Source organism: Hemicordylus capensis, chromosome 4, assembly GCF_027244095.1.
Source record: "Hemicordylus capensis ecotype Gifberg chromosome 4, rHemCap1.1.pri, whole genome shotgun sequence".
In the NCBI taxonomy this organism is placed as follows: domain Eukaryota; kingdom Metazoa; phylum Chordata; class Lepidosauria; order Squamata; family Cordylidae; genus Hemicordylus; species Hemicordylus capensis.
In genome coordinates this window covers 288125746-288150427 of record NC_069660.1, presented here as the reverse complement: position 1 = coordinate 288150427, position 24682 = coordinate 288125746, and the positions used below count along the sequence as shown (strand labels likewise).

General features: G+C 46.1%; 1 protein-coding gene across 9 annotated transcripts in view; it reads left to right on the top strand.

The window, feature by feature from the left end:
* UBR5 (ubiquitin protein ligase E3 component n-recognin 5) overlaps positions 1-24682 on the top strand; it is a 145750-nt gene that overhangs the window by 71168 nt on the left and 49900 nt on the right. For all 9 annotated transcript variants that reach the window (XM_053242759.1, XM_053242761.1, XM_053242760.1 and 6 more), the window contains 8 exons: positions 5600-5717; positions 10984-11168; positions 12159-12268; positions 12998-13110; positions 14821-14964; positions 15540-15651; positions 15854-16008; positions 23246-23443. In XM_053242759.1, coding sequence (XP_053098734.1) covers positions 5600-5717; positions 10984-11168; positions 12159-12268; positions 12998-13110; positions 14821-14964; positions 15540-15651; positions 15854-16008; positions 23246-23443 — 1135 coding nt within the window. The remainder of the gene's footprint in view (positions 1-5599; positions 5718-10983; positions 11169-12158; positions 12269-12997; positions 13111-14820; positions 14965-15539; positions 15652-15853; positions 16009-23245; positions 23444-24682) is intronic.

Genomic DNA, 24682 nt, shown 5'->3' with positions numbered 1-24682 from the left:
GCTGGGGTTGGATAGGGCCAGTTGCTCTCCCCATGCTAAATAAACCAGAATCACCACTTTAACAGGTGTCTCTTTGCTCAGTTAGCAGGGGTAGTTGATCTGATGCTGATGGAAGAGCACTAGATCTTCCATCTGCTTACAGGGACACAGACAGTACAGTACAAACTCTAGCAGATCATGGCTTTCTTGTAAACAGGGGCAAAAGTCACCTTATTCCCACACAGATCATTCACTACCTGGGAGTCATAATCAACACAGTTGTAGAGAGGCTCATTCTCCTTCAAGAGCGTATCCAGAAAATTGGCAGCATCATTTAGGCTATTCCCCAAAGCAACCAAGTTCTTGTCTCAACATTAGCTTGTCTTCTGGGCCTGATGGTGGCATCTTTGGATGTGGTTCCTTGAGCCTGGTTCCATTTGAGGTTCCTGCAATGGTTCCTTCTCCCCCACCAGAAGGCCATAGCACAGAAATGCCAGTTGAAAGTGCAGATACCTTATCAGGTTCTCTGCTCTCTTACCTGGTGGACTTCTCTGGGGCAGCTAGCTCAGAGGAAATGATTTTTAGAACCTCCCAGAATAATTGTAACCACAGATGCAAGTCATTGCAGGCGGGGAGCACACGGCCTTCACCAGTCGGCACAGGAGAAATGGTCTGAACAGGAACGCCAACACAGCATCAGCTGGCTAGAGTTGAGGGCCATCCGCATGGCCCTATTGCCTTTCCAATGGATAGTGTGGCATAAGAATGTCTTTATCTGGACCGACAGTATCATGGAAAAGGCACATATAAAAAGACAAGGCAACTAGATCACACTCTTTGCATCAGGAAGCCATACTTCTTCAGTGGGCAAAATCGAATCTGACATCTCTGTGGGCTCGTCATGTCAAGCGAACTCTTGACATGTTGGCTCAGGCAGGTTGGCTTGGCCTCAAGGAGGTTGATCCTGCAGAGTGGAGCCTTGATAAACAGGCATTCAAGATTATCATGACCTTTTTGCTGCTCCAAACACCAAGCTTAACAGATTCTTCACCCGGTTTCCCTGCGAAGGAGCAGAAGTGGTTGATGTCCTATTTCTTCCGTGGCTGCCAGTTCATCTTTATGCATTTTCTCCAGTCCCAGAGATCAGCCGCCTCCTGTGCAAAGTACATTTAGACAAGGCGGAGCTGATCCTTATAGTTCTGTATTGGCCATGGAGGGTGTGATTTCTGGAGATTCTACACTGGGCAGTAGCAGAACCACTAGTTCCACCGGTTGTTCTAAACCTGTATCGATACAGGCCCGTTCTCCACCCCGATCCAGCTTGGTTAAAGTTAGGCATTTGGAGACCGCGTGGAACCTCCTGAGAACTTCACAGATATGCCTCTGAGGTGCTTAACACCAACCTAGCATCAAGGAAGCAGTCTACTAAATTGCATATATCAATATACATGGAGGACCTTCTTGAGATGAGTACTAGTTGCAAAAGCATAAAAGCAAGATTAGAGAACTGCTATCCTTTCTTCAGGAGGGCTTGGATAAGGGATTAAAAGCCATTACCCTAAAGAAGCAAGCAGCTTCACTGCTAGGTGGCCAGACTTGGCTTTTTAAAAGCCAAATTCTGGCTTATGGCCCATTTGACCCGCGAGTATACTCCTTAGGTTCTGGCTACCCTGCTTCACTGGCAAGTGTTTTATCTATGCACAAGAAGCAGAGTTTGTCAGAGCATCCTCATCTCAAGAAGTTTCTTAGAGGGGTTACTATCCTATCTCCCCCATCTGTGCATCAATTTCCAATCTGGAATCTCCATACGGTCCTAAAAGCACTACAGTCACCACCATTTGAGCCTCTCCGATCCATCTCTCTCAGGATGTTGTCTTTTAAATTGGCATTCTTAATGGCCATCACTTCTGCCAGAACAATGTCAGAATTACAGGTCCTTTCCATCAGCAAGCATAAATGTTGTATTTTCTTTCCTGACTTGGTTCGCCTCATACCATATCCCTCTTGTGTTCTTTCCATTTTCAACCAATCACAGGCCATATTGCCTTCATTTTGCCCCAAACCAGTTCATCCCTTAAAAAAGCTTGGTTCAAGCTGGACGTATGTAGAAGCATGAAGGGCCTATCTGAAACACACTAACTCTTTCTGCTCCACAGGCTCACTTTTTGTATCTTTATTTGCCCACTTCTGTGGGACAAAAAGTGTCTGCCCCTACCATAGCCAGGTGGATCAAGGCCTGTATTTCACTAGCACAGGGCTTCTCAAATTCGGCCCTCCTGCCTACAATTCCCGTAATTCCTGGCTATTGGCTACTGTGGTTGGGAATTATGGGAGCTGTAGTTCAAAAATAGCTGGGGGGGGGCGCCTAAGTTGAGCAGTCCTACTCTAGCGTATGAAACATCGCATATTAGACCTCCATCCAACACTATTGCACTTTCAGCCAGAGCGGCAGCAGCTTCAACAGTGTTTTCCACAAATGCTGCTGTTCCTGAGATGTGCAAGGTAGCAATATGGTCCTCACCATCAACTTCTACAAAGCACTAGAAGCTAGGAATGTGCGCAGAACCGTGGTGGGGAGGCTTGAAGGCGGTGTGTGTGTGTGTCTGTGTCTGTGTCTGTGTCTGTGTCTAACTTTAAGAGCAGGGGAGGGTGCACTTACCCCTTCCGCCACTTTTCCCCTGCCAGCGTCTGATTTTTTAAAAAGCCCATCTGGGTGGCAGTGTGCCTCCCTGCCACCCCGTTGTCTGGATATGAACGGAAGTGTCCGACGCATGTCGGAGACTTCCGGTCATAACCAGACAACAGGGGGCAACTGGGCGGCAGGGAGGTATGCTGCCGCCCTGATGAGCTTTTTAAAAAATTGATGCCGGTGTGGGGAAAGTGGCGGGAGGGGTAAGTCCTCACTCCCCTGCGCTTAAAGCTAGACAACCCCCGCTGTCGAACCGGCAGAACTGCCAGTTCTATTAACTGGTTTGGAGGCCCATAAAGGGCCTCCGAACCGGTTCCGTGCACATCCCTGCTACAAGCTAGACTCTGATCAATCCGTTCTTGTATCTTTTGGCAGAAAGGTGTTAGAGCAGGTTCTTCCTCCTCAGTAGGCCAGGACGTTCCCACTCGGGTCTTCTGGGCTGTGGCAGGTCCCACATGAGATTTCTTCATTCAGCAGCAGAGAAAGGAGAGGTAGAAAATACCGTGAAGACTTATTCTTGCTGCTGGATTTGAGGACATCTCAACCCAACCTGTCAGCATCCCCAACCTACTAAAGGAACACACATTCTTACAATAATTTTTTCCTGATCTCTTGGGTGTCTGGCTCCCTGTTAAGGCTTTTCCTCTTTGTCTTGGACTTGGACATTCGAAACTGGGTTGGGCTATCCTTTCCAGGCTCTTAAAACTTCTAATTTGCATAGTCTTGCCTCTGGAGCACGTGGAAAGGATAACCCACATGAGATGTCCTCAAATCCGGCAGAAAGAAGAAACCTTCATAGTAAGTAACCAATGCTCCTTTCTCACTATTCTTGCCTTGCTTGCTTGCTCGATCACATTGCTGGACTTCTCAGCATTGTCAAAATGTTACTAAAAGTCATGAGCCAAGTTGTTTAGACTATCATATGGATGAAGGCTCTTCAAGCCATGGATGATGTGTTCCACTCTGTCCTACCGATCTTTCTTCCACACCTGACTGGATCTTCACTATTTTTGTAGGATTTCTCCTCTGATGCTTCTTTGCATTTCACTCCCCCAGTGCTTTTCTTAAGGGTGCCATCAAAATTCCTTAAATACTTTGAGACTCATGGCTCCTCATCACCTCTTGATCCAGTGCAAGACATTGTGATTCATCCAACCACCTGCCTCTGAAATCTTCCAGTTCTGAATGGGTAGCTTTCAAGTAATAATCACCTAAAATTCTCAACTTCCAAAGGCTTGGTGTCCAGACCTGTAGACTGGATCAAGCTTCACATCAGCTAAGCCTCCCTTGACTTCTGGGACTTTCTCTGGTCACGATTCTGGCAGTGATAATCAGGTCTGTAAGTTTTTGTTAATCTGATAGTGAGCCAAAAAGCTGCTTTGCTGCAGCAACCTTGTACTCAGATCTCCCCAAAATAAAACAGACTGAATCACGCCCCCTCCCCCTTCACAGGAGTTTTTAAGAAGTGCTTGACCTTCCCAGGATTCCTTCATCTAACTCCTCTCTCTCCATGATTATCACATGGTGAAAAAGAGTTACTTGATATGGAAGCCACTATTTTCACCTCTGAAATTCCTGATTCTTATGGTTTCATTTTTCCTCACGAGGCATTTGTCACTCTTTGTACTTCTTGCTAATGACTTAGATTTGAGTGATATGTCTCTGGTCCCTGGAATCATCAGTCAAAATGCAGCTGTCTCTTTTGGTTCTGTAGCAGCATGATACATCTCACCCACTTATGGTGCATTCTTCTTCTTCTTCTTCTTCTTCTTCTTCTTCTTCTTCTTCTTCTACTTCTACTACTTCTACTACTACTACTACATCCTCATCATCCTCATCCTCATCATCATTTATATCCCGCTCTTCTTCCAAGGAGCTCAGAGTACTACATACTTAAGTTTCTCTTTCACAACAACCCTGTGAAGTAGGCTAGGCTGAGAGAGAAGTAACTGGCCCAGAGTCACCCAGCTAGTATCATGGCTGAATGGGGATTTGAATTTGGCATTCTCTACCAAGTACTCCAAGGCGTTTTGCATCTGTATACCAGTAATCACAATACATTTACTACCAACACCCTGTTCCTTCTTCGTAGCTGAGAGTCCTTCAATTCCCCCAATTTCCTCATAGTCAGCCCCACCCACAATGACAAATTGTGAACTCTCACATTCCACCCTCCTTCCCCACAATAGAGGACTGTTGAGAGGTTATTCATAAGGAGGACCTTGGTCATGCTCTTTGTGATAGTCAGTGATTAGAACTGAGCAGGAACATACTGTGTCTTCCTCCTTGTCTCATCAGAATATGGATAGAGATAGACTTTAGAGCAGGCCTGCTCAACTTTGGCCTCCCAGCTGTGTTTGGACTCCAACTACCATAATCTCCAGCAACAGTGGTCAATAGCCAGAGATGATGGGAGTTGTAGGCTAACTTCTGCAAGAGGGCCAAAGTTGATCAGGCCTGCTTTAGAGGGTAGCATCCCATATCTTTCAGACCAGGGCTGCTCAGTTTCGGCCCTCCTGCAGATGTTGGCAACAACAATCCCTGACTATTGGCTGCTGTGGCTGGGGATTATGGGAGTTGATGTCCAAAAACAGCTGGGGGACCATAATTGAGCAGGCCTTTTTCAGAACTTCCTAGAAAGTTCCTCCTCTGGTGTGTTCAGATGCAATCCCATGTTTGTGGACTGGAACTTGTAAGCAGTCGAATTGCAGGTAAGCAACTCGGTTTTTGTGAATGAATCTATTTTTAAGAGCTCCGTAATAGCATTTTAGCTTCTCAGATCGTAAGCTTTTCTTTTCTTTTTTAATAATTCTGATTAAGAACATTTGGAAAATTTACCAGTTTTGCTTCTAATTAATACTGTATCACCTTTATAGCTTATAAAATGAGGTTAAGTATCTTGTATGTTGAAACAGTATTTTTCCCCCCTAGGGGTGTAGTTCCTTTTAGCCAAAGGAAGAAGATGCTGGAAAAGGCCAGAGCCAAAAATAAGAAGCCTAAGTCTAGTGCTGGCATTTCCTCAATGCCAAATATCACTGTTGGTACTCAGGTAAGTGTAGACATTGTGTGGGGTATTTTAAAATGTTTTGAAAAGAAATAAGGCTTGCATAAAACAAATTGCCATAGTTCTTATTTGTTGTGTGATCCTTAAAAAAAAAATACTATGACATATATAGAGGTAGATGTTCCCATTGTGTGGGAAGAGCTGGCAGAGCTTAAACCACTTGCATATATCATCATCATAACCATCGTCATCGTTGTTTTTGGTGTTGTTTACACAGTCAGAAAAGTGTTATTGACTGGTTTGTTTTATCCAGACATTGAGTCCTTCCCAAGGATGGCTGGATTTTATTGTCAATGTTGTTGCTGTTGTTATAGATATTGTCGTAGAATATAGGTTGTTCCCATTAAAGTTGCTTTTTGTAATTGGCTGATGGTGATTTCTGTCGCCCCTATGGTGTTGAGGTGCTCTTCAAGTTCTTTTGGAATTGCACCTAGGGCGCCAATTACCTCTGGGATTATGTTGGTCTTTTTCTGCCACAGCCTTTCAATTTCAATTTGTAGATCTTTGTATTTTGTGATTTTTTCTATTTCTTTTTCTTCTGTTCTGCTATCTCCTGGCATTGCTATGTCGATTATTTGTTTTTCTTTCTTCTCGACTACAGTTATATCTGGTGTATTGTGTGGCAGATGTTTGTCTGTTTATAGTTGGAAGTCCCATAATATTTTTGCATCTTCGTTTTCTACAACCTTTTCAATTTTATGGTCCCACCAATGTTTGGCTACAGGTAGCTTGTATTTTTTGGAGATGTTCCAATGTACCATCCCTGCTACCTTGTCATGCCTTTGTTTGTAGTCAGTCTGTGTGAACTTTTTACAACAGCTGATTAGGTGGTCCACTGTTTCATCTGCTTCTTTACAAAGGAGGCACTTGCTGTTTGTTGTTGATTTTTCTACTTTTGCTCTTATTGCATTTGTTCTTAGTGCCTGTTCTTGTGCAGCCAATATTAGACCCTCTGTTTCTTTCTTCAAGTTGCCATTCTTAAGCCATTGCCAGGTCTTGGTGGTGTTTGATTTTCCAGTTATATTGTGCAAATATTATTATTATTATTATGTTCCACCCTTTCTCCAAGGAGCTCAGGTCAATGTACTGTTTCTCTCCACAACAACCCTATGAGGTAGGCTAGGCTGAGAGAGAATGGCTGGGCCAAAGTCACCCATGAATTTCAAAGCAGGATGGTGATTTGATCATGATACTCCCAGGTCCTAGTCCAGGCCTGCACAACTCAAATGACCTGGCGGGCCGAAACCAACCGTGACTTGGTTCATGGGGGCCGAGGTCAGTTCTAAGGGTGCTGATTATTAGAGTAACACTTAATATCAATCAATCAACCAACCAAATTAAAGTGAAATGAATTAAAAATGAATTTAATCAATATTTAATTTTTGATGTTCTCGCAGGCCAAGATTGATTAAATTAATATGAAATAAGTTGAATTAAAATTCATTCTAATATAAATATTTTACAATCTGTACAAAATACATAATAAAATGCATTGTTCTTCCTTTCCACCTCTGCCAAATCATCACACATAACATGGAACATTTTTAAGGAAAAAAATATGAGAAGCTCTTCTCATAATTTTGGAAAAGAAGGGAGAAGGGGATGGAAAGGATGCAGCAGGAGGCTTGGCTTGAGAGAGAGAGAGAGAGAGAGAGAAGAGCTGTCTTGGGGGGAGAGAGAGAGAGAGAGAAGAGCAGTCTTGGGGGGAGAGAGAGAGAGAGAGAAGAGCAGTCTTGGGGGGAGAGAGAGAGAGAGAGAAGAGCAGTCTTGGGGGGAGAGAGAGAGAGAGAGAAGAGCAGTCTTGGGGGGAGAGAGAGAGAGAGAGAAGAGCAGTCTTGGGGGGAGAGAGAGAGAGAGAGAGAGAAGAGCAGTCTTGGGGGGAGAGAGAGAGAGAGAGAGAGAGAGAGAAGAGCAGTCTTGGGGGGAGAGAGAGAGAGAGAGAGAGAGGAGCAGTCTTGGGGGGAGAGAGAGAGAGAGAGAGAGAAGAGCAGTCTTGGGGGGAGAGAGAGAGAGAGAGAGAGAAGAGCAGTCTTGGGGGGAGAGAGAGAGAGAGAGAGAGAAGAGCAGTCTTGGGGGGAGAGAGAGAGAGAGAGAGAGAAGAGCAGTCTTGGGGGGAGAGAGAGAGAGAGAGAGAGAAGAGCAGTCTTGGGGGGAGAGAGAGAGAGAGAGAGAGAAGAGCAGTCTTGGGGGGAGAGAGAGAGAGAGAGAGAGAAGAGCAGTCTTGGGGGGAGAGAGAGAGAGAGAGAGAGAAGAGCAGTCTTGGGGGGAGAGAGAGAGAGAGAGAGAGAAGAGCAGTCTTGGGGGGAGAGAGAGAGAGAGAGAGAGAAGAGCAGTCTTGGGGGGAGAGAGAGAGAGAGAGAGAGAAGAGCAGTCTTGGGGGGAGAGAGAGAGAGAGAGAGAGAAGAGCAGTCTTGGGGGGAGAGAGAGAGAGAGAGAGAGAAGAGCAGTCTTGGGGGGAGAGAGAGAGAGAGAGAGAGAAGAGCAGTCTTGGGGGGAGAGAGAGAGAGAGAGAGAGAAGAGCAGTCTTGGGGGGAGAGAGAGAGAGAGAGAGAGAAGAGCAGTCTTGGGGGGAGAGAGAGAGAGAGAGAGAGAAGAGCAGTCTTGGGGGGAGAGAGAGAGAGAGAGAGAGAAGAGCAGTCTTGGGGGGAGAGAGAGAGAGAGAGAGAGAAGAGCAGTCTTGGGGGGAGAGAGAGAGAGAGAGAGAGAAGAGCAGTCTTGGGGGGAGAGAGAGAGAGAGAGAGAGAAGAGCAGTCTTGGGGGGAGAGAGAGAGAGAGAGAGAGAAGAGCAGTCTTGGGGGGAGAGAGAGAGAGAGAGAGAGAAGAGCAGTCTTGGGGGGAGAGAGAGAGAGAGAGAGAGAAGAGCAGTCTTGGGGGGAGAGAGAGAGAGAGAGAGAGAAGAGCAGTCTTGGGGGGAGAGAGAGAGAGAGAGAGAGAAGAGCAGTCTTGGGGGGAGAGAGAGAGAGAGAGAGAGAAGAGCAGTCTTGGGGGGAGAGAGAGAGAGAGAGAGAGAAGAGCAGTCTTGGGGGGGGAGAGAGAGAGAGAGAGAGAAGAGCAGTCTTGGGGGGGGAGAGAGAGAGAGAGAGAGAAGAGCAGTCTTGGGGGGGAGAGAGAGAGAGAGAGAGAGAGAGAGAGAAGAGCAGTCTTGGGGGGGGGGGAGAGAGAGAGAGAGAGAGAGAGAAGAGCAGTCTTGGGGGGGGGGGAGAGAGAGAGAGAGAGAGAGAGAAGAGCAGTCTTGGGGGGAGAGAGAGAGAGAGAGAGAGAGAGAGAAGAGCAGTCTTGGGGGGAGAGAGAGAGAGAGAGAGAGAGAAGAGCAGTCTTGGGGGGAGAGAGAGAGAGAGAGAGAGAGAAGAGCAGTCTTGGGGGGAGAGAGAGAGAGAGAGAGAGAGAAGAGCAGTCTTGGGGGGAGAGAGAGAGAGAGAGAGAGAGAAGAGCAGTCTTGGGGGGAGAGAGAGAGAGAGAGAGAGAGAAGAGCAGTCTTGGGGGGGAGAGAGAGAGAGAGAGAGAGAGAGAGAAGAGCAGTCTTGGGGGGGGAGAGAGAGAGAGAGAGAGAGAGAGAGAAGAGCAGTCTTGGGGGGGGGGAGAGAGAGAGAGAGAGAGAGAGAGAGAAGAGCAGTCTTGGGGGGGAGAGAGAGAGAGAGAGAGAAGAGCAGTCTTGGGGGGGAGAGAGAGAGAGAGAGAGAAGAGCAGTCTTGGGGGGGGAGAGAGAGAGAGAGAAGAGCAGTCTTGGGGGGGAGAGAGAGAGAGAGAGAGAGAGAAGAGCAGTCTTGGGGGGGAGAGAGAGAGAGAGAGAGAGAGAAGAGCAGTCTTGGGGGGGGAGAGAGAGAGAGAGAGAGAGAGAAGAGCAGTCTTGGGGGGGGGAGAGAGAGAGAGAGAGAGAGAGAGAGAGAGAGAAGAGCAGTCTTGGGGGGGGAGAGAGAGAGAGAGAGAGAGAGAGAAGAGCAGTCTTGGGGGGAGAGAGAGAGAGAGAGAGAGAGAGAGAAGAGCAGTCTTGGGGGGAGAGAGAGAGAGAGAGAGAGAAGAGCAGTCTTGGGGGGAGAGAGAGAGAGAGAGAGAGAAGAGCAGTCTTGGGGGGAGAGAGAGAGAGAGAGAGAGAAGAGCAGTCTTGGGGGGAGAGAGAGAGAGAATGGAGCAGTCTTGGGGGGGAGAGAGAGTCCGTTCCCCGTTGTTCCGGAGGTCCCTGTTCTCCTCCCGCCACTAACAGCTTTCCCTCCCCATCCTTTGGCAACGCTTCCTGTCCCCGCCGGGCTCCCTCCATCCCTGCCATTTTTGCCCGCTCCCACCACTGGACTCCCTTGTGGGGCCACTGTCCACTGCCGCCTCCTACCTCATCGCCGCCACCCCCCCCCCAATTCCAGTCACCGCGCAGCTGAGGAGATGCCACCGGGGCTATTTCCCCTTCCTCCCCCTGCTGCTTAACCCCCTCCCCAAATTCTAGCCACCGTGCGGCCGAGGAGATAGCTGCGGGGGTGCAGGTGTCCTTCCCTACCCTCCCCCACGGTGGCGGCAGAGGCGCAGGGCGACAGAATTCAGAGTGGCGCTCGGGCCTACTATTTGGCCCGGCATTGCTTTCCAACTGCGAGGCACGCCTGCACAGTTGGGAAGCAATGCGGGGCCAAATGGCAGGCCCAAGTGTCACTCTGATTTCTGCTGCTGTGCGCCGCTGCTGCCATGGGGGAGGGGAAGGGAGAACACCCGCACTCCCACAGTCATCTCCAGCCATCTGCCACAGCCATCTGCAGCGGCTGGAATTTTTTTGGGGTTTTTTTTTTAAGCAGCAGGGGGAAGAGGGGGAAATAGCCCCGGGGGCCAGGAAAAAAGGCCTCGTGGGCCACATGTTGTTCAGGCCTGTCCTAGTCCAATATTCTCAGCGTTAAGTTATGTTACATCACATCACACACCACCACACTGTGCTTTGCCCTAGCTGGAGTTATGGTGAGCTTGTCTTTCCTGTCTTTATTATCACTGTTCCATCCCTAGACTTCTAAATAGCAACTGGTGTTGCTGCAGGAAGTACATCTAGTTGTTGTTTGTCTTAATTTTTTTGCATCCTTGGGGATCAGGTGTTCTGCTTTAGGTAACGATAATCTAAAGGTTTATTTTGCTGCCAAGGTGAAATCCAACCTGATTCCCGTTGGCTGCTACTGAAGAAATTGATTACAATGTATTAATTTACCTTTCCAAAGTGCTCCCCCCCACACTTTTAGTTTTGATGCTTGCTTGATTTAAATAGTTTCCTCTCTTTTAATTACAGGTGTGTTTGAGAAACAATCCGCTCTATCATGCTGGAGCAGTTGCTTTTTCAATTAGTGCTGGTATTCCTAAAGTTGGTGTCTTAATGGAATCTGTTTGGAATATGAATGACAGCTGTAGGTTCCAGCTTCGGTCACCAGAAAGTTTAAAGAACATGGAGAAAGCTAGTAAAACTACTGAGGCTAAGTAAGTGTGCCTAAAAAAAAAGGCGGGTGGGGGACAGCGACATTAAACTATACTGAATCCCCCTGGGTGGCAATAGAGAACTCTGATTGCCCCAGCCAAGTGAGGTGGTAGCTACTAGCCAGAGGGCTTTTTTGGTGGAAATAGCCTCCCCAGTGAGACTCACCAGGTATTGTCATTTTGTTCTTTTTAAATGCCAGGCGAAGTCTTTTCTGTTCACCTGGGCCTTTTAATATAGGTTTTTAAAGGTTTTCTAAAAATATTTCTGTATCGTAATCTTTTGTTTTTTGTATTGTAATTGTATGTTTTGTTGTGTTGTTGTTATGGGACAGCTAACAGATAATGTTGTTGTTAAATATTTCTCTGAAAATGACCTAGCAAATAATTGAATTGAATTAAGCCTGTGTGCACCCAGTATTGTATGAGAAATGCATTGTCAAACAGTGACCAAAAATACATACTTTGTGGTCTCTGAGCAGTCACACCTATGGGTTCTGTGTCTGCTCATAGCCATCATTCAGAATCTTCTAGGATTTTGCCTGAAATAATTTTGACACAAATCTCTGCCCTATCATGCCAGTATATAAACTAGTCTCCACCTATCCTCCCTCAGTTCAGTCGTTGCAGTGGATGCCTTGGGAAAAATATTTTCTTGGTCTTTATCTGATCGAACTAGCTTACTTTTTTTGCCTCTTTTTTTCTTGTTTGTTCTCTTATTATTATACCAATCTATATTTCCTATTTTGGTGTTTTTGTAGGGGGTGGGTGGGTTGCACCGTGCCCCCCCCTCCCAATCCCTTTCTTTTCCTTTGGCACCATTTTGCCCAGCCTCAGTGTTAATGATTTGGAAATAAATTTGCAAACGGCTCTTCTGTATATCAGGTTAAAAAGTGTAGTGGTTACAACTTTGTTCAAAGTATTGACTAGACATTACATTGCATTTGTGAAAAAGACATTTACTAGGTTTTTTGTTCTTTTTAAAAAAAATCCTAGGCCTGAAAGCAAACAGGAACCAGTGAAAACTGAAATGGGCCCTCCACCTTCTCCAGCGTCTACTTGTAGTGATGCCTCCTCAATTGCAAGCAGTGCATCGATGCCATATAGTATGTTATATGGGAAGAAAATGTACTTTTGCTGTTTTCTGTTGAAGAATAATGTGTTGCAGAGTCTACTGATTATATTAACGAATCTATATTTATAATTTAAAGTATTTATTTTTCATATGAGTGTGAGAAATGAGTGTGAAATAAGCTAATGAGTGTGTGAAATAAAGTGCCAAAAGTTACTTCGCTAGTAATCTGGAAAACAGAACTTTAAAAGGAACATTCTCCTTTTCTAACACATTTAGTTTCTTTTCATCAACTGATGTTGACATTTTTGGTTCTAGTATGAAATTGTCACACTATTAAAAAAATGTGGACTTGTTACACTGTCTCGTAAAATGTATTTACATGAATACATTTATCTATCTATCTATCTATTTATTTATTTTATATACCGCCCTTCCAAAATGGCTCAGGGCGGTTTACAATTAAAACAACTCATAAAACAATGAAAAGCTAAAACAAATTAAAAACAATAAAACAACTAACAATTTAAAAACATTAACATACTACTGAATGAGTACTAATATTAACCTATATGTATATCTACATATACATACATACCTACATATACATACATACACTAACATATACGAAAAGTAGTTGGTTAGAAAATGCTTGTTTTTCAAGAAGTTGTGTTATAGTTATATGTTCATTTTTATATAGAGAATGCATTTTTGACCGAAAGGCCACAAAAATAAGTGTTTTCCTCCTTTGTTTTTGTTTAAGAACGACGGCGGTCAACACCTGCTCCAAAAGAAGAGGAGAAAGTGAATGAAGAGCAATGGTCTCTTAGGGAAGTTGTGTTTGTGGAAGATGTTAAGAACGTTCCTGTTGGCAAGGTTTGTGTAAAATAAACTCATTTTTCATTTCCTCTTATAGGCAAACTTCATTATACACAGAACGGTTATTTGCAGTTTCATGTATTTGTAGGTGGGTAAAAAGACATCCGATCTCTCTATCCACGGATACAGAAGGGTTAAAACCTGTGTATCTGTGGTTCCTAGAAGGCTGGAAATGACTGTGGAGGTCATTTCTGCTGCCATAAAAAAAAACATTTTGTGGCTCTTCTTTAACCCCCCCCCCGTGATTTTTCACGGTTTGGGGGGGCATTCCGGGGTTTAAGGGGGTATTTCTCAACACATGAAGACCCCACGGAGCACACTACTGTAAATACTTTGTTGTTTTCACCTTAAATTACTGGGTTTTTAAAAACTTTTTTTGCCGTTTTTTCACTATTTTCCCATTCTGCTAGCTAGCCCCATTTTTCCACAAGCACAATGCATCGTTACTTGCAGTAGCAGGCGAGGAATGGAATTCCTGCGAGTAACGAGGAAGTAATTGCTCTGTAACAATGCTTTAAAAGCAAAAACAACATTACAGCAAACTTAGCCATAGTGACTTGACTATCTCACTCTGAAGTAATTTAATCAGTGCAAATGGGGTTTTGTGCAGAGTTATTGCTTCCTATGGTCTCTGAGTGTGCTCTCATTGTGCCCTCATAGAACAGTCAAAATGGAATGCTTTGCAAGACTTAAAGCTGCTTTTGTGCTAGATGCTGCTGCTCCTGAGGATGTCTCTGGAGACAGATGTTGAACTGAAGGTTTTTCTGATATTGTCTCTGCCCCTAGCAACTTTACTGGGTTATCACTTTCTTGGCAGATGTGAGTTCCAGCAGTTGTTGTTGAGATGAGTGCCTATTCTGTGAAGTTATATATGAGTTATTTGCTATGAAACCACTTGATTTTGGTATACTGTTTTTAAAAGCTATGATTCTGTAAGAACTCGTTGTTTGGCTTGACCAGCATTTTTTGTTAGGGAAGCCCATTTTTTTAAAAAAAAACTGTATTGGGAATATAGATCAGATAACTTATATGTCCTTCGCATTTGATTTCTTTTTAAAATAGATTGCAGGTTCTAAGGTGGTGTTTTCCTCAGACCACTGCTGTTGTATGTCAGTCTGCCAGCTGAAGTATCTTTGGGTTCCATAAGAAATGTGTTAGCTCTCTATGTACATTCCAAATGTTGGAATGGTTTCCAGTGTATACTGGGCTTCTGCTTTGAGAAGAAGTGATATGCAAGAACTGCAGTGTCAGACTCCAAGTGGGTTTATGGTTCTAGCTATGGCAGAAATGTGCTGAAGTCTCAATGGTCTGGTGTGGGTGGAAGGGATAATGCAGCCTGAGGTGGGACTCTCTGGATGTCAGTGTGCCATGTTGGTGCTGGGGAGCAGGGACAGCATAGTGGTTAGCATGCCTTGTGGTATACTTTGAACCTTTATTGGCTCTGGGGTAAATTGTTGGATTCTGGTAAGTTTACTGGCAGAACTGGATTTCTGGAATCTGAAATAACATGCAGTACAAGTAAAGAGTAAGGTAATGCAACAGCTGCCCAGCAACCAGAGTTTGTTGTTAAACCATATCATTGTGATCTAATATTTCAGCATATTTAAAACCCCAAGTGTGCTTTAAAGATCTGTGCTTCCCCGCCGCCCCTCCTCCTCCACCTCTAAGAGTTTATTTCCATAAGCATGTAATGTATTCTCCTTGTAGGTATTAAAAGTGGATGGTGCTTATGTTGCTGTAAAGTTTCCAGGGACATCTACTAATGCAAATTGTACTAGCAGTTCTGGTTCAGATCCCGATCCATCTTCTCTTCTCCAGGACTGTCGATTGCTCAGAATAGATGAACTCCAGGTATGTGTGCCCTGACATAAAGTCGTGGTGATTTTAAAATGTTAGCTAATGGGTGCTGTGGCACACTTTAGAATATTTCCTAATATTCTAAACATACACCCCATCTCCAAAATATGTTACAATAGGAGAAGGTGTAAAATGGACAGCTAAGGAGGACTGGGACATCTTAAAAGGATAGGCTCAAGAGTTTATAGTTTAGTGTAGAGAGAAGACAGTTAAGAAGAGACTCAGCATTAAAATAGCAAGACATTCTGGTAAGAACTAACCTGCCTAATTTCCTTTCACAGTAACTTTAATTAATAATTACCATTTTCATAAGTTAGAGCCCACTTCTGCCTAAAACTTCTAAGCATCTGCCATCTTAAATTGGGGTGGATGACATAATCACATAGTACGCTGTCTGTGTCCTGTTTAGGAATTCACCAGCTGTATCTGATTGGCCACTGTTGCAGAATGCTGGCCTATATGGCTTCTTTGGCTTTAACTAGTGTGTCTTGCCGTTTTAATGAGGGCAGGATTATTATCCAGTTTTATTGGACTTGCTTGGATTTACAGAAATGTTTATTTGTTATCAGGTTGTCAAAACTGGTGGGACGCCAAAAGTTCCAGACTGTTTTCAGAGGACTCCTAAAAAGCTGTGTATTCCTGAAAAAACAGAAATCCTAGCAGTGAATGTAGATTCAAAAGGTAAGAATGAGATTTTATTTCCTTGTTCAAGTTATCTGTTGCTTTCTTTAGAAAACAATACTTTACCTGTTAAAGAAAATAGTTATACTTTGCAAACTGAGCATCTTCTGAATTGCATCAATGAGTATTTACCCATTGAGTAGATTGAAATATACTGTATTCTAAAGAAATATATTTATCAGCATGTTTTGTATGCTTTTAGGAGTGCATGCCGTCCTGAAGACTGGAAATTGGGTTAGATATTGTATTTTTGATCTTGCAACTGGAAAAGCAGAACAAGAAAATAATTTTCCTACCAGCAGTATTGCATTCCTTGGGCAGAATGAGAGAAGTGTTGCTATTTTCACTGCTGGACAGGTTTGTCTGTTTTCAGTTTCATGAATTCTCTCCCCACCCTCCCTCCACCGACAAACAAAAAACACCCCACAACAACAACCCCCCCTCCTCTGAAATTACAGTTTATGGGCTTGTTTAATGTTAATTACATTATTTATTTTATTTTTTATTTTAATATTTCTTTTATATCCTGCTCTTCCTCCAAGGAGCCCAGCGCGGTGTACTACATACTTAGGTTTCTCCTCACAACAACCCTGTGAAGTAGGTTAGGCTGAGAGAAAGGTGACTGGCCCAGAGTCACCCAGAGCCATTAAGCAATAAATATAGTAAAATATATCTTTTGTAGCATAGTTAACTTGGCCATCAACATTCTTGAGTCAAATATGGGTGGGTGGGTGGAGGGAGTGGAAGAACTAAGTAAGGAAGGTAGATGGTTGATGGTATAGAGATGGTTAAAGCTATATAAATGACTGGCACAATTTAATGTTCCCAAGAAAGGAATCCTTCCTTTATTTTTTTGGAGCGAGTGGGTCAGTTTCTTGATCTAGCAGGATTGCCCTAGTGAGAATAGGGACAAAGGACCACACATTTTGACTTGCCTTGGTGGCGGAGACAACAATCTTAGCGGCTAGGACCCTCCCCCTCCCCTTATCCCTGAGCTCATGGCCTGTGTGAGTACAATCCCTATCTCCCCTTTCGTGCTCCAAGTTTGGAGCAGAAGATGGGGGAAGAAGCGCAGCTGTCAGGAGTACACTCCCTGCCCCCTGCCTTCAGCTCAAAACTTGGAGATGGAGCGGGGTTCTTTGGTTGCTTGAAGCACCACGGCGACCCAGTGCCCTAATGGGAAGACCCTCTTTTCCCTTTATGTTCTGAAGGGAAAGGCTTGGGCTTCTTTTGCTACCTGACAGCTAAGGACCCAAATAGCAAGCCCCAGTTTTCCCGCCCCTTGGACCTGACTGAAGGGCTGTGTATCTTCCTAATGTGGTACAATTGCAGGGGCATGTTGCCCAAGTTGGAGAGAAAGGTAACAAAGCAGGATATTAAAGCCCACTGTGCTACATTGGTTTGTTGGGATCTCACAGGTCTCCTCTTGTCACATTTGCCAAAGGGCAATGGAGCACTCACCATGCTGGTGATGGCAGGTGGAATTGTGGACAGCTACTGCAAAAAATACATAAAAGATGGGAACAAGTGCCACAAATATAATTTGTGATCAGTTGAAACAGAATGGTAGCTACCAGTATTCACAATTAATGTTAAGATGCCAGTACATTCATGAATGTTAAGCTTTCAACAATATTGTTCTTGTACTTTTTCAATACTGTGCTCCTTGCAGTACAAAGAAAGCAGCTGGTCAAGATGCATCCACTTGGTGCTGCTCTTGTTGATGTTAGTCTTCTATGCATTGAGAAATCTGAAAGCAAGTCTTATAAAAACAAGTTCTTCGACGTGGTCTCTGTGCTTTACACGAATGGGCTTTGTGCCTGCGCAGAAACCACATCGGAGTTTCCAAGCTAGAGAACTGCTTTTTGGTGGTAGCCCCGCCCCTTCAGTATATAGGCGGCTGCGCGGGCTTCTTTCTCCAGTCTTTCTTCGTCCGCGATCGAAGACACATCGTGAGCTCTTCCTTGCTAGATGCTTCGCAAGTACTGCATTCTCCTTCCCTCTTTTCTCCTCAATTTTAGTTCAGTACTTCCTTTCTTTAGCGTTTTTATTTCACTCCCCCGCCCGGATAACTCTTAGTTTCATTTTCCACCTCGTCGTAGCCTTTGGGCCCGGCATCCTGCGGATCCTTCGCCTCCACTTCTCTGCATTTACCTTCCTTGGCCTGTGGCAAAAAATACAAAATTTAAGCAGTGTGGTTGCTGCAAATCCAAGATCCCTTCGACCGATGGCCACAAACTCTGCCTTTTTTGCCTTGGTGAGTCACATAAAGTTGGCTCTTGTATACACTGCGTGGTCTTTACCAAGCAGGCATGCAAGAATCGGGCCTCTCGGCTTCGTTCTTGACTTTGGGAACAGTCGTTCCAATCTCGGACAAACTGTCCACCATGCAGGCTTCATCCAACACCTCTCCTGCAGCCCGGGGCTTACAGCCCGTTTCTGTCCCTCTGGGAGTCTCAGCAGCTACCCCCGAGGTGAATGTGCCCGTCGATCCCGCGGCTCGGGCTTCAACGTCTATACCGAAGAGTTCGGTGGCAGTGTCGATCTCGACGGTGGCCTTGATTGAACCACCTTTTGTCCAGCTGTCCAAAAAGAAGAGGAGAAAGGACTGTCACGTCCCTTCTGAACCTCCAGCAAAAAAGCACAGGTTGACGCACGATACTGAACGTCGATCCCGAACTCTACACACTGAAACGGTCTTAGATACCGAAGTCATTTACGACTCCATCCCACACGATCCCGTGTATGAGTCCGACCATGACTCTTAGCCTGAGGAGCTCCCTCCCGAACAACCATGCCACTGGACCAACCGGGAGTTGGAAGCTGCTCTCGACGAGTGCTATGCCAGACAAGTTGAGGAAGAGGCTGACTACTTCTACGCTCATCAAGAGGTTCGCCAACGCCATCGGGCCTCCACGGCTGCGGAGCCGCCCCTTCAACCTCCCCTTGCTCCTCTATACTGACCTTCTTGGCCTCGGCTCTGCTCCTTAACCCACCTTTGGGATCAACAACTTTGCCTCCTCTTCCCCCTCCCTGGACCACGAGAAACTCGCCGGTGCAGGCAGCCACGGCTACTATTGCTCCCAACTCGAGGCCAACGCCTCGACTCCGGATTCAACCCCTTCAACCTCCGGTATCGACCGACTCGTCAGACTCATCTTCGGACGAAGGGGTCCCTGAATCCTTCTTATCTGATCGGATATCTCTGGGCTCTTCGCCCCCTTCTTTATTGCTGGACCCGAGACCCAGCTCCCTGTTGGAGGACTTCCATGTTTATACAGACTTCGTCTCACGTATGGCAGCTTCCCTTGGAGTCCAACTGGCTCAAGGAGACAAATCCAAGCCTGACCCTCTTTTTCAATTAATCGAGGAGGACGCCCGCCTGCCGGTATCGTTACCATTGAACCCGTCCATTCTTAAAGTGGCTAAAACCTGTTGGATCAAACCGTCCTCTCTCCCACAGACTTCTAAACGGCTAGACTCTTTTTACAAGGTTCATGCCTCCACGGAGCAGGACGACTCCTTCTTGAAACAGCATCCTTCTATGGATTCGATTGTGGTCGAAGCCTCCCTTTCCAAATTCAGGGGCTATACCTCTTCCACCCCACCCGACAAGGAGGGAAAGAAATTAGACGGGTTTGGAAGAAGATTATACTCAATTGCTTCTCTATTAATCAGAATCACAAACTACCAGGCATACTATGCCAAGTATCAATTCTTTCTTTGGGACCATGTTGCTCCTTTCTTAGACTACCTTCCGGAAGAACAACAGGCCCCGGCTAAGGTCTTCCTTCGGGAGGCCACGCAAGTCTCTAAACAAGAACTGCATGCAATTTGCCACTCCACGGAAGGGGTCACAAAAGTAATGGCAACTTCTGTCGCCCTCCGCCGCCATGCTTGGCTTAGATCTTTGGGTCTCATGCCTGAGGCCGGGTCCAGAGTCGAGGATATGCCCTTCGATGGCTCCTCCCTATTTGGAGAGAAAACGGATGATACTCTTCAGAAAGTACAGAAACTGCGTAATACAGCCTGTTCCATGGGCCTGTTCCAACATTCCTCAACCCGCCACTATAAATCTCAAAAATGGCAACGCCAATCGTACTCCTCTAAACAACAGTACTATCAACCCCAGGACAAGTCCTTTCGCTCCAACAGATATCAACCTTACAGAAAGCGCTCCACCTTCACCGGATCCAAGATGCAGCTGTGATCCAAGGGATCTCAACCCCCAACCAAGGGACAATGACTCATGCCCTCTGCCCTGCTGGGGAACCAGGCTCTCCCCCTTCATTGCCACTTGGGAGAATATCACCACGGACTCCTGGGCCTTGACCATAGTAAGGATGGGCTATGCTATAGAATTCGCATCAACCCGTCCATACAATCCTCCATTGTCCACACCACCCACCCCGGCTCTCCTGCAGGAGGTCGACTCTCTGCTTTCCAAATCTGCAATAGAACTGGTTCACAATCCACAAACCCCGGTATTCATTCCCGATACTTCACTGTTCCCAAGCCAGACAGCTCCGTTCGCCCCATCCTGGATCTCCGGGAACTCAACTCTTACATCACCTACCGCAGGTTTCGTATGGTCACGATTCCTACAATCATCTCCCTTCTGCAAAAGAACCAGTGGTTCGTTTCCATCGATCTCAAGGACGCATATTACCACATTACTATCAGACCTCAGCATCGTTGTTTCCTCCGTTTTCAGATAGCACACAACACTTAGCAATTTTGCGCATGTCAGCACGCACGGTGCAGTGCCTGCTAGGACATATGGCTTCCACCACCCATGTCCTCCCTCACGCCAGGCTACGAGCCAGACCTCTCCAGCACTGGTTTCTCTCTGTATTCTCTCCCCACGAAGACTCCCTCGCCGTCAAACTGACGCTTCTGCCTCTGGTTCTGCGTTCGCTTCTATGGTGGATGGACGAGGCCAACCTCATCGTCAGCTCCCCCTTCCATCCTCCCCGTCCGGCCCTCCTACTTACCATGGATGTATCCCTGGACGGTTGGTGTGCCCATGCCAACAATCACAACATTCACAGCATCTGGACCCCGACAGAAGCCTCTCATCAGATCAGTTATCTTGAGCTCTTAGTGATATTCAAAGCCTTGAAGGCCTTCCTTCCCCTGATACGGGGCTCCCATGTCCTCGTCCAGACGGACAATACTACCGCCAAAGCTTACCTGAACAGGCAGGGCGGCACCTCTTCCACCCCCCTCCTGTTCCTGTCCATGGACCTATGGCTTTGGTGCATTCACCACGATATCACGCCCCTGGCGTTCACATACAAGGACAGGACAATGTCACGGCAGACAGGCTCAGCAGGACTCCAACAACGTCCCACGAGTGGCAGCTACATCCCCCCATGCTCCACTCCCTCTTCTGCCGTTGGTTCCTCCCAGAAATAGACCTCTTCACGTCAGAAGCAAATGTGCAATGCCACCAGTATTGTTCCCGGTCCGGGATCAGACCCAACTCCCTGGGAGACGCGTTTACCCTGCCTTGGACAAACCGCTTCATCTGCGCCTTCCCTCCAATCCTTCTACTTCCTTGAGTCCTTCAGAAGATATCCCAGGACCTCCCGCGATGTATCCTCATCGCCCCATGGTGGCCCAGGCAACCCTGGTTTCCCCAACTCCTTCGTCTATCCAACCATCAATATCACTGCCTCCCGGACATCCCTTATCTCCTCTCCATGCAGAACGGTTGCCTTCTCCATACAGACCTGCAGCGTCTCCACCTCACAGCCTGGCACATAGTCCCGCCCTCCCGGTGGACCTGCTATGAATAGTCCAAGCCTCGCACAAACCCTCCACAGTCTCCTCTTACTCTCACAAGTGGACCCACTTTCTAGCCTACAAGACAGAGACATTCCCCTGCTCTCTGTCTCTGTGGAACATATCTGTGCCTACTTGTTATCTCTCAAGCAGACCGGACTTAAAATCCTGTCATTGCGGGTCCACCTAGCAGCCATAGTGGCTAACTCCCCCGCCAACATCCTCGTGGTTCCAGCACCCCACTGTCAAGCATTTCCTTAAAGGTCTCACTCACCTTTATCATGATCCTCCAGTCATGGCTCTGGCTTGGGACCTGACCTTGGTCCTCTCTTCACTGATGAATGCTCCCTTCGAACCCATGGCTACAATTTCTCTCGACCGTCTTTCCTGTAAAGTGGCCTTCCTCATGGCTATCACCTCGGCCAGACGGGTCAGTGAACTCAGGGCTCTTAGAGCTGACCCTCCTTACATCACCTTCCACAAGGAAAAGGCCGTCTTGCGGCTGGACATTGCCTTTCTTCCTAAAGTAGTCACTTCATTCCACCACCTCCAACCCATCTCCTTACCTGCATTCTTCGCTGAGCCGACAACAGCAGCCGAAACGCCGCCTCCACAGCTTAGATGTCCGAAGGGCGCTTGCCTTTTACATTGACCGCACCTCTGCCTTTCGGACCTCTAATTCTCTCTTTGTGCTCCACTCTGGCCCTAACAAGGGCAAACAAGCCTCTGCACAGACTATATCCAGATGGGTGGTCTGCACCATCTCCCTGGCATACCAGATCGCCAAAAAGCCTCCTCCGCCCTCTCTTAAAGCACATTCGACGAGGGCAGTTGCAGCATCTACTGCCTTTGACATCCATTCCTCTAGATGTCATCTGCCAGGCGTCTACTTGGGCATCTAAGCACTCCTTCATACACCATTACGCCCTGGATGTCCAAGCCAGAAAAGACACGGCGTTTGGCAGGGCGGTGCTACAGTCCATCTTCACCTGATTCCACCTCCAGGTGAGCAGGGCACAGGTGCAGCTTGCTATGCGCCCATTCGTGTAAAGCACAGAGACCACGTTGAAGGACGACAGGTTGCTTACCTGTAACTTGGGTTCTTCTAGTGGTCATCTGTGCTCTTACACGCCCACACATCCTCCCCTCTTCTCATGTTTTTTCTGCTAGTCTCTTTCAGATTGCGGACTCAGAAGACAGGAGAGGGAAGCCCGCACAGCCGCCTATATACCGAGGGGGCGGGACTACCACCAAAAAGCAGTTTTCTAGCTTGGAAGCTCCGATGTGGTCTCTGCGCAGGCACAAAGCCCATTCATGTAAGAGCACAGATGACCACTAGAAGAACCCAAGTTACAGGAAAGCTACCTGTCATTATTTTGGCCCCACTATTCTCTGAGGTGGTACTGCTGTTTCCCTCAGATGCCTGGAGGCCCTGTGGAACATTAAAGCTAACATCAGTTACAGAATCATATGGATAAGGGTATTTACATAGCAGTACAATAGCTAGTTCTAAACAATAGCCCATGACCTAATTAATAATAATGCTGTTCTTCGCTGTTTCGTATAGAACTATTTTTACTGTTAACTCTGATTTTCCCTTTCTCCATGTACTTGAAAGGGAGACGACGGCAAACCCAAATAACTCTGTTCAAGCACATTAAAAAGAGGGTAGGGAAGTCCAAATAGACAATTTATTTGTAGATAATTGTGTAAGGTTGAACATGTTATAAGGTATAATATATAAGTAATGCTTATAGATTTTAATTTCAGTCTAATGCATTGGATAAACATCTGCCTTTTTATGCAGGAATCTCCAATCATTCTGAGAGATGGAAATGGCACTATATATCCAATGGCAAAAGATTGCATGGGTGGAATAAGGGATCCTGATTGGCTTGATCTTCCTCCTATTAGCAGTCTGGGAATGGGAGTTCATTCTTTAACAAATCTCCCTGCTAATTCGACCATCAAAAAGAAAGCCGCTATCATTATTATGGCTGTTGAGGTAATTCATATATCTGTTTCTTAGGGACATTATCCTGCACATTTTGATAATTTGCGCCCTGCTATTTTATGCTGCCTTTTGCAAATTGGTTTGAGCAGAGGAATTTTAGATAAGAGGTTTGTGATGTGACTTCTGTGTCAGATAAAGGTTTACTTCTGGAGTTACAAAGGCCTAATATAATATAATAAATGGAGAGTTTCTTCCAGTATATGGTAGCTGACATACTGCGCAGTATGAATTACCATTATGGCTGCACTGTCATGCCATTTAGTTAGCAAACTTTTGCGCTTCTGAAACAATGTTCTTGCATAACTGATTTGACAGCTGTGTCCATTCCTAGAGGAGGATGACCTCAGAACAGTGGTGCACCAGCTGGTAACCTCCAGGCTTGACTACTGTAATGTGCTCTACGTGGGGCTGCCTTTGTACGTAGTTTGGAAACTTCAGTTAGTTCAAAATGCGGCAGCAAAGCTGGTCTCCGGGGCAACCCAGAGAGACCATATTATGCCTGTTTTGAAACAGCTGCCATGCCCTTTTGTGTGTGAAGCGTACTCAGTATCTTCAGCACCAGAGTGTTGTTCCCCTTTGTTCCTTTCCATCAGCCTTAGTGTGTGCTTCCTCAGGAATTTGCTCCTTCATCCAGGGTTCCTGGAAAACAACAACAACAAAAGTTTGTACAGTATACTTGACTGTTTGGCTTTTTGGTCTTTAGGACTGTTTCTGACTGGCATGACTTGTGCCTTCTTTGACTAGGAATGGACTATATTGTCAGCTCCAGTAAAATTTGCCTTTCCTTCTCAAAACAGACCCGAAGAAGTCGGGTATTGCATTTTAGGGCCGCGCTGTACGAAACTGCCTTGCACCTGCCACCCCAGTACAATCAACGACATTGGCATTTACGCTTCTGAAGCTGGGTTTGGCTCCCAAGACTCCATCTTAGTCTTCCTCCCAGTGTTTCCAATAAACTGCATGATCTCCCAAAAGAGTCCCACCATAAGAAAAGAAAGCATGAGGAGATCAACGCTTCGCCTCTCCCCTAAAAACGTCATCAGCGTCTTCGGCATTGATGTCAACACTGCCCTTGACTGCTTCATTGTCAATGAAATCGGTTCTTCCTTCCACTGTGCTACTTCCGATTCCGGCTTCATCATCACCTCCCATTCGATGTCCACAACTGTTGAGCGTCTCTCCTCATCAATCAGATCTTCTGCATTGCTGCATCTGTTACCTTTGTCGGTA